This window comes from Crocuta crocuta, unplaced genomic scaffold (assembly GCF_008692635.1).
Source record: "Crocuta crocuta isolate KB4526 unplaced genomic scaffold, BGI_CrCroc_1.0 scaffold550, whole genome shotgun sequence".
Classification (NCBI taxonomy): Eukaryota; Metazoa; Chordata; class Mammalia; order Carnivora; family Hyaenidae; genus Crocuta; species Crocuta crocuta.
Genome location: NW_027529535.1, coordinates 157534 through 167319, shown reverse-complemented (window position 1 = coordinate 167319; position 9786 = coordinate 157534). Strand labels below are relative to the sequence as shown.

The following is a 9786-nucleotide window of genomic DNA, read 5'->3' as shown; positions in this document are numbered from 1 at the left end:
TACCTTATAGACTGGAAGGATCTGGCACATCTTTAAATAGCAACTTGTATTGCTAACATATTGAAAAATGCAGATCCAAATGAATTTCTATGGTGTTGCACGTTTAAACCTAAAAGCTTTTCTTTTTCACCTAATGAAAATCTTAAGGCTTAGAGGGAGCTATAAGGTTTTGGGTTAACATTTTAAAGTACTCTTGCTGTGTAATTTTGTCACTCAATTTAAGAACAAAGTGCTGTTCTTCTGGAATAGTGAGATGATGGCTTCATTTGAGTTTTATAGCATTAACCATGTTAATTATTTTTCTTTGGCTCTCCTTAAAAAAAATAATTATAGGTCTCACAAACTCTCATGGCTTCATTCAGGTCATACGCAATTTTTATCTCAAAAGTGTCACAGAGGTATAATGCTTGAAGGTACCATCTAATATATGACCCTCTCATGCCATCATAGCCCTCCTTCCCACCATTTTGCAGAAAACAGGGAGGAAGCTGGAGCAGGGAGGTTAGGAGACTTGCCTAAGGTCACATGGCAAGTCAAAGGCAGAACTGGAAGCAGAAAGCAAAAGCCCTGCCTAAGGTACCGTGCTTGCTGGAGCACATGGAGAACTCAGAGGCTGGGCTTGGGGTGGCAGTGAGAAAGGAGAGGGTCATGTGTATTTTTTAGCACACGGATTGGGATATGGTACAATTTATTGCCCTGCCTGTATATATTTATCAACCCGGGACTATAACATGGATTGAAATGACCGNTGGCGATGGGTACTACCGAAACGCGAATGGGGGGCGTGCATCAGAGCCCGTGCTGGACAGGAGGAGGAGGAGCTCCGCGGCAGAGGTGACGTTTGCAGGTGCGCCGGAGCGGTCCAAACCAGAGGCGGACCCCACATTGTTACATCAGTCCCAGAGCAGTTCCTCTTTCCCTTTTATTTACACAGACCCCGTCTTTAATACTGACCCTGATCCCAGAGACTACTTCGAGGAAAGGAGTCCTCTGAGCTCCTTCCAGCCAAGCTGTAAGTTTGCTGACAATCACATGAGCACACCTTCTGGCCTCACGAGCAAAGTGAGCCCAGCGAGGTGGCTGACTTACACAGATGTGCCCTATATTCCTTGTACTGGTCAGCAGGTCGATATTATGCCTCCCCAAGTCTTTTTTTACGTGGACAGACCACCCCAGGTGCCCAGACGGTCACCGATCTTGGCAGAGGAAACGGAAAGGCCAGACAGCTGTGCAGGGCCCGCTGCAGTGAAGCCAGCCAAAAGAAGCCCACGGAATGTCAGAATGAAAAGCTTTCAGCAAGACTTTGAAGAACTCAAAGAAGCTATGGCCAGGACCAGTGGTAGGACCAACATCAATGTAGATCTGGAAGTGGGAGGCCCAAATTTAGAAGATGCGTTTGCATATAACATTCAGGAGCAAACCCCTAAACGATCCCAGAGCCAATCAGATATGAAGACAATCCGTTTTCCTTTTGGATCGGAATTTAGACCTTTAGGGCCTTGTCCTACTCTGAGTCGTAAAGCTGACCTTTTTCCATACATGTTTGCAGAGCAGGAGCTTCCCACAGTTTTAATGGATCAGGGAGCAGCAGAAAGATACATAGCTAGTGAATCCAGTGATTCGGAATCAGAAATTCTTAAATCAGACTACTACTCTTTGTATGGCAAAGGGATAAGGTCACCCATGGCCAGAATCCGCTTATCTTCTGGTAGTCTACAGCTAGATGAAGAAGACGAAGACAATTCTTTCAGCACACCGACTGCTGAAGACAGGACTTTGTTAAAACCATGTAATTACTTTTTAGCTTAAAAGTGTGAATGCCAGGAACATTCCTGGGCCAGTTCCATGTTGCCAACTTAGGTTAAAAAGCAGAAAAGGAACCTTCTGCACAAACCATTTTCTTAGTTACTATTCATTGGCATTAAGGGAATCTCCTGAGTTTGGGCACCTAGCTTATGAAAGATCCAGCTGCTGCTTCATTCCTCAAGCTCCCCTCTTCAATTTCCTCCGAAGTGACTCTCGAACATACCTTCTCATCACCAGCACTGTGGTGTGGTGAGGTGGCCATTTGTCAGCTCCATGATACATTTCCCTATAGAGACATTATCAATGAAGTTCACGCTCTTCTACACTGAAGAATGGGGACAGTGTGGGTTGGCATATAGAATTGGCTTCTGATGTCCTTTAGTGATTTAGTAGAGTGTGACTATGTTGGTCATTTTGTTCTTAAACCATACTGTGACTAAAGGTTCCAGTAAAAATGTTTCTGTGATATGTTAAAGATTTTGATTTTTATAACATATATTAGGGGGAGCATGGCCCTCCAGTATCTCAGGAATAAGATGGTGGCATACATCCTCTAAGCAGAATACAAGTTTATGATGCATCTAGGACTTGGAAGAATTCTCAACCTCAGAAATTCATGATTTAATTTCTAAAGCCAGATATATGCCTGATGAAGATACAATGTTTGACTTATTTCTCTATTCTTAACTATTACATGTAGTGAAAGATAAAAGTCAACATGTTGGTTTATCTTTCTCCTCCAAGACTTAGGATTTTTTGCATGTATGTAGGTAAGGAAATGAGATGAATAGAATTTTAATAAAGAGTGGTGAACATCCATTTATTAAAAAAAGTAAGTTTCAAGTATGATCTTCATTTTTTATTATTCTTTTTAAAAGTTTGTCTAGAGAGAGAGAGAGCAAGCAAGCAGAGGAGGTGCAGAGAGGGAGAGAGAGAATCCCAAGCAGGCTCTGCACTGCACTGTCAGAGCCTGATGTGGGGCTTGATCTCACAAACTGTGAGATCATGATCTGAACTGAAATCAAGAGGTGGACACTTAACCAACTGAGCCAACCAGGCACCCCTGAGTCTTCATTTTGTTTTAAGCAATTTCAGAAATAATCACTTCTGGTTTATTACTAAAGGAAGGGACAGTTAGAGAACAAGAAAAAGGAAGGAGGCAGGTGAAAATGTATAGTCAGGGATGAAGTGGTTGAATTGCCATTACTGAAAAGAAAAAGGATCGTGCCAAAATCAGACTGAGTTCGTGAACCGAGATTCTATTCTTGACCCATTCAGAATTTCCCTACTATTCCCCCTGGAGGTTACATCATTATTTTCTGAGGACTTCGTTTATTGATTTTAATGATAAGTACAACATATTTACAAGACAATGTTGGGTACTAACTTCAAAGAAATGATGCAATTACATAAGGAAGGTATTTTTATATATGACTTAATGGAGAAAAGATGGATGGAATCATTTTCTTACTTTCCTTGTCCTTACATCAGAAAATATCCTAATATCCCTTTCTCTAGCCCTTGCCCACATTCTAGCACTTTTTTTCCCCTGTTCTTGAAATCCTACCCAGTTAACTCACAAATCTAGAAAAGCTATCTATCTATCTATCTATCTATCTACCCATCCATGTATATTTATTCATTTGAGAGAGAGAGCGGGAGCATGGGAGGGGCAGAGAGGGAGAGAGAGAATCCTAAGCAGTCTTTGTGCTGTCAGCATGGAGCCTGATGTGGCTGACGCTCTATCTCATGAACCATGAGATCATGACATGAGCCAAAATAAAGACTTGGACACTTAACTGACTGAGCCACCTACACGCCCCAAGAGAAGCTATTTAATAGTAAGAATATATTGAAGCTCCGTTACCTATGTGTTAATGCTATAGATCCTCAAAGCTATATTAAGTTCATCTTTGACCTTTTCTCTAGGAAAAACTCATATTCCTTTAGGCTTATATGCTATTTCTCATCTCAACCCTGGAAGTCTTTGTGAAATTTGTTTTCCCAAAAGAACTATAGGGTTCAAGTCTGTGTATGATTTCCTAAAAAAACTATCGTTAGGGTGGCCATATAACTTATTGTCCAACCTAGGACATTTCTGAGTGAAAGAGGACCCTATCAATAATTTTATCAGGACAGGAGGGCAAATCTTCACTATCGCTATTATCAATGCTTGAATATGAAGAATACCTTCTAGTTTCTAATGGAGACGTTGGTGTTAAACTTCTAACAGCAAATTAAAGGGCAAAGGAGAAAAAATTTGAAATAATTAAAATATGACACCACAACCCCTTTGAGAAAATATACACTGAGGACCAGGAAATTTAAATATTTATTTTTAAACCCCCCACAACACTGGAGTATGTTTCACTTAGAAACAGTTTACAGAACTAGTAACTATAGTGAATAAGCAGTACAATTCCTACCCATGATGCAGCTGTGTTGTCAAGTTTCAAATAATCAATTTATAATTTTGTTACTTTTGCTTTTACAAAAATATTCATCTAACCCATGACATGAGTTGCAAAATTATTCCTAGACGTCTATAGATTATAAACTGTAACTGACTTTCAGTTCCATAGCAGGTGAACATTTCAACTGAATCATTACTTCAAAATACAATGTGTTAAAAGTAATTGTTACAGTATAGGCACCAATGAATTTTCTTGGCATATGACATGACCACAACTTATTCAAGTGTCTGTATTATTACAGAAAAAGAGGAGGTAATGGCCACTTTGACTAAAACCTGTATTCTTTACTTGAAGAACATCTTCCTTCTAATATTTGGCAATTATTCAGGTTTGTAGAAATGATTTCTGTGCAAAAACCAAACTGCACAGATCTAAACAACCAGATGTTAACTATCAAAACTAATTAATATCAATAATTCTATAACTACTGAAAATATAGCCCCAGTTCAGAACTTAGGCATGCATAATATATATATTTAAAAGAAAAAAGGTATTACCCATGTAACAGTACCATAAATATAACAGCTAATTAACTGTACAGTCTAACTTAACATTGTATGGACACAGATCATTCTGTACTATGATTATTTTCATATGAACTAGAAAATGCTTATTTAAATACCCTTTCAAAAATGAACAAACGATGCTTATGTACTAGATAATTATGAAGAACAAAAAAGTATAAATAGTTTATAGGACATTTTACTACCATGACAAAAATATGCTGGTGTAAGTTATATTCATACCTGTTTATCAGGTATTTAATCACATGATTATCAGCTTTTTTTAAGCTCCCCAAATCCAAGCATATAATATGTGATATTAATTGAAGATTTTCAAAACAAAGCCCAATTCCTCTAGTATTGCCAAAACCCCATCCTTGGCTAATTAGTATTGCTTTAAATTTTCAACCATGTTAAATGGGGGATAATAGCCTCTTCTAAAAGAGAAGGTAAATACTATTGCTACATGCTGCCTATAAATGCTTCAAACACAGGGCTCTCAAATGTGATTATCATTGAGCTGCCTGGGATATCATACCAACTTGGTAGAAGAGTCAATACTTTTCTGGGATTCATTTCCAAGAGCTTATTAAAAACTTCTGTCCTAAGAAGATATGACTTGTTTCCACCTCCCCACCAATAGTCATTTTTAGAACATGCTTGGTTTAAAAAAAAAAAAGTGTTTTGAGGCTTGATGATTTACAAAAGTTGAATATTTAGGATGACTTTGAAAGACCTGTATGTTTCTTGAGTGTAGAGTTAACTAAAGATCAAAACATGAAAGGTATTCATCACAGTAACTTAAGTAATAATGATACCTAAAAGCAAAACTGTATCTCAACATTTAGTAGAATACAGGTGAAACTATAGTATTAAAAGTTATTCCTTACAAAATAATCTCTTTAAGATATAAAGTGATAAACACCATCACAAAATAGCTGAAGAGCTTCTTCCAAATCTTCAGTGTTGCAAAGATCCAAAAGGCACATGTAGCTCATGAGTTAAGCATTGTTAAGCTTTAAGTAGCTTTGGTGGGTTTCTCTGGCTCTGTATGAAATAGAAGCCAGTAATAAGAAGTTCCTTAGGGGGATTCATCTGCTGAACACCTATAAAATGAAGAAAAACTTAAATGGATATATAACTATGTATGTTTATATTTCTCAGCTATATAAACTCTGTAATGAAGGAACTGATTCAGCAAACCAAATTCTCTTACTGAATCTCCTCATGTAGAGGTTAAAATATAAAGAATTTGAAAAATCCCTTCTATATCTGATTTTACAATCTCCAACTGATTGGTCTGCAAATTGGAAAAGAGTGGGAAGTTGTCCATGAAAATCTATTGGGTCTTTTTAATGTTTGTTTATTTTTGAGAGAGAGAGAGAGAGAGGCAGAGAGAGAAAGAAAAAGACAGAGAATCTCAAGCAGGCTTCACACTGTCAGCACAGAACCTGATGCGGGGCTCGAACTCACGAACTGTGAGATCACTACCTGAGCCGAAACCAAGAGTCAGATGCTTAGCTGCCTGAGCCACCCAGGTGCCTCCAAATCTATGGGATTTTTAAGAAGAGCTTTAGTTTATGTGTACAAGTATGCTTCATCCAACAGAAGATCCATCAGAGTACATGATTTTATAGGCTATATAGTTTGTTCCAATTTGATCCCAGTGGCATCACAATTACAAAAACAAGTAGAAAGATGCAGCGATGGGCACCTGGGTGGCTCAGTTGGTTGAGTGCCCAACTTCAGCTCAGGTCATGATTTCATGGTTCATGAGTTCGAGCCCCGCATGGGGCTCTCTGCTGTCAGCACTGAGCCTGCTTCAGATCCTCTGTCCCCCTCTCTCTCTGCCCCCTCCCTGCTCATTCTCTCAAAAATCCTAACTAAAAAAAATTTTTTCAAAAGAAAGATGCACTGAGAAGTGATATATTGGGATTGAGGCTAGAATTAGTATTGCTTTATAACTTGTTTGAGCTAAGGAGTTCTGTGTGTGTTTGTGCATGCATACAGAGTCTTGTTTAAAAAGAGAATTTGCAAATGAAATGTATGAAGTTTATTGAAGTTAAACCAACAGCTCAAGAGACAGGGTGGAAACTGAAGTCAATCATAAGGACGTTTTATAGTCTTCAGTGACCTCCTCTTCTTAAAATCCTTCCCTTAACTTTTCTTACAGGGTTAAACTTTAGCACTGGAAACTATGTGAATAGTAGTGTGATAAGAATGAAAGAATGAAAGCATTCCTAAATGGTATTTACAAGGGCCCAAATAAAAATATGCTCCACAGGGGCGCCTGCGTGGCTCAGTCAGTTAAGAGTCTGACTTCGGCTCAGGTCATGATCTCGCAATCCGTGGGTTCAAGCCCCGCATCAGGCTCAGTGCTGACAGCTCAGAGCCTGGAGCCTGCTTCAGATTCTGTGTCTCCCTTTCTCTCTGCCCCTCCTCTGCTCACTCTCTGTCTCTGTCTCTCAAAATAAAGACATAAAAAAGAAGAAAAAAAATATGCTCCACAACCTTTTGTTTATATTCCTGCTATCAGGCGGAGGAGAAAAACAACAAAACAGGCCATTTCATTCAGTGGAAAACAACCTGTAATGCCCAAAGATAATAATTCCGAAAGCTAATGTTTAAGATGGGCAACAAACAAAACAGTTTTAAACATACCACTGTTTAAGAAGTGACTCAATAATTCGGAAAGATTGCAATGACTGAATCAAGGTAATTCTATTGCATCATAAACTAAAATCCAACAGAAAATGACAAAATAAAATTTTTAAATAACATTTCAAGCTTACTTTTGAAATTTCTCAATTAACTTCTTCACCATTTTATCTGTGATGCCAGGACAGGCGGCTTCAGCGACAGCAATACTTTTCTCGAGTTCTTCAATTGCCTGATTCCTGCTAGCATTATTCTCATCCTGCTGTTTAAGCTGAGAAAGAATCAATAGCAATAACATTTAAAATTACTATACTTCTTGACGCAGATATCCAAAGCTAATGAATACATACTTACTTCAGCAAACGCAGGTGTGATTATCATAGACAAACAGCTCAGGGTCTGCACAAGATCTTGCTCCTTTGAACAAATAATATAGATTATACACATGAAATTAAAATAACCACTCATGTTTTTCTTACTCCATAACAAGTGAACACTAATTTGAATTCTCCCTCCCAAAAGACCCAATAAGGCACATCTCCAGGCTTCCTTCCTACTCATCACTAATTCCCATCTATCATCCAGAAGGCCTCTAGCTTCTCAGATTACAGTAGATATCCATAATTCCACTGGGTTTATGCATCTCTAAATAAAATGCATTTAAAAACATATCAATGGCCACTTAAATGATTCTATGGCCTTTATTTAATTAGCTCAAAACTAATGGCAAATGAAGCATACTACAGACACCAGGAGGTAGACAGGCATCTAGGGGTATTAAATTCTAATAATTTTTGGCTATCATTATCTCTCTACATAGTTCAACAGAGGCTATCAAGAGGAAGTAAGTGATCATTTCCATGCACATACTGCCCCATTCTGTAGTTTCTTTGGATCAGGCTTCTTTCGCACGGTGGTAAAGCTCCATTCAGGATGAGTATTATTTTCTCTGCTGGTGGATTCCCTAAAGAGATTGCCCAAAATACTAATATAAGTTCCTAAATAATTCAGCTTGGTGAAAATATCAAATCAATGCAGCCACACTCTGAAGAGTTGNAGATTTCTCCCAATACAGACAAAAATCATAGTATAAAAAAGGATGTGATCTTAGTTTTAGGTAGATACCACAATACCTGGTAGAAGAGCAGTGATTCTTAACTCTTAAGTGTGCATCGGGATCACATGTGGAGACCTCTTACCATATAGAAAGGTCCGCCCACACCCCTCCCCACTGACTGGATCAGGATCGCCTATAGTGTGGCTTTTGATTCTTTAAATTTTTTAAATGTTTACTTATTTATTTTAAGAGTAAGAGAATCCCAAGCAGGCTCTACACTGTCAATGCAGAGCCCAATGTGGGACTCAAACTCACAAACTATCAGATCATGACCTGAGCCAAAACCGAGAGTCGGACGCTTAACGAACTGAGCCACCCAGGTGCCCCTTTGGATTCTTTTTCAAAGTTCCATGCACTACTTATGGCCCCTAAGGCCAACAAACCATTAAAACAAGGCACAAAAATCATCCTGGTATTTTTTATTGTTTTCAAAAGTAAGGCAATTTCTCATAAAGGCAGGACTCTGAGAGTATTGTCTAAAGAAATCTGGTGTTGCCTTTGTGCCAATTGAGACAGTGAAGAGTAAATTCTGGTATAACCTACAGATTTTCCTAGTCTAAATTTAGTTATGGACTTAGAAGATAAGATGCCAATGTAAATGCTGCAGTTAAAAACCACCTTTTTAGGGGGGTCCAAATCACATATAAATGAATATTTAAATATATCAGTCTGATCACAGTTCAGGACATGGCCAAGGGGTGGGAAAGGCCTGGCGGTCAGTGCTTCAGAAAGATTTTGCTGTTTTCCTCCAAAGTATGAGAAGACATAGCCCCTTATCACTTTGGGCAAAATTATGTAACACTTTTAATAGAATCTTGTTCCAAAATTTTGTAATATACTCAAGTATCCACTAGGGGTTAGACCGAGACCATTTAAAACTAGAGCAATTCACTTCTAAGAAAAAAAAAATGTTTCCAAATTCATTGTACTGCACAGACTGTGATTTTAAAAGATTTTTACAGTTTCTACTATAAAATTGAAAATATGGCTTCCATTTTATGCTAGAGAAAGCATAGTGGATACTGGTTAGAAGATACGCAATGTTCAAACAGGCTACCTGCATAACAATGAAATGATTTGTACATACGAATCAGAGCCCTCAGAATCAGATTCATCATCACTGTGCCCTTCTGCCTTCCATCTCTTAAATCGATCTATCAGTTCGGTGAGATAAGAAGTCTTCTTTGAATTTTTTACAATAAATTTGTGTTTCAGAAGTTCTTTAGCT

General features: G+C 38.3%; 2 protein-coding genes across 2 annotated transcripts in view; one reads left to right on the top strand and one right to left on the bottom strand.

The window, feature by feature from the left end:
- FRMD7 (FERM domain containing 7) overlaps positions 1 to 1809 on the top strand; it is a 25748-nt gene extending 23939 nt beyond the window's left edge. Inside the window, exon 12 of the mRNA XM_077761299.1 lies at positions 740 to 1809. Coding sequence (XP_077617425.1) covers positions 740 to 1809 — 1070 coding nt within the window. The remainder of the gene's footprint in view (positions 1 to 739) is intronic.
- Positions 1810 to 4119: 2310 nt separating this feature from the next.
- Positions 4120 to 9786, bottom strand: part of STK26 (serine/threonine kinase 26) — a 54786-nt gene continuing 49119 nt past the window's right edge. Inside the window, exons 7-11 of the mRNA XM_077761300.1 lie at positions 9646 to 9784; positions 8312 to 8405; positions 7796 to 7858; positions 7576 to 7712; positions 4120 to 5889 (exon numbers count right to left, since the gene is read on the bottom strand). Of these exons, the coding sequence (XP_077617426.1) occupies positions 5865 to 5889; positions 7576 to 7712; positions 7796 to 7858; positions 8312 to 8405; positions 9646 to 9784 (458 nt within the window). The 3' untranslated portion in view covers positions 4120 to 5864. The remainder of the gene's footprint in view (positions 5890 to 7575; positions 7713 to 7795; positions 7859 to 8311; positions 8406 to 9645; positions 9785 to 9786) is intronic.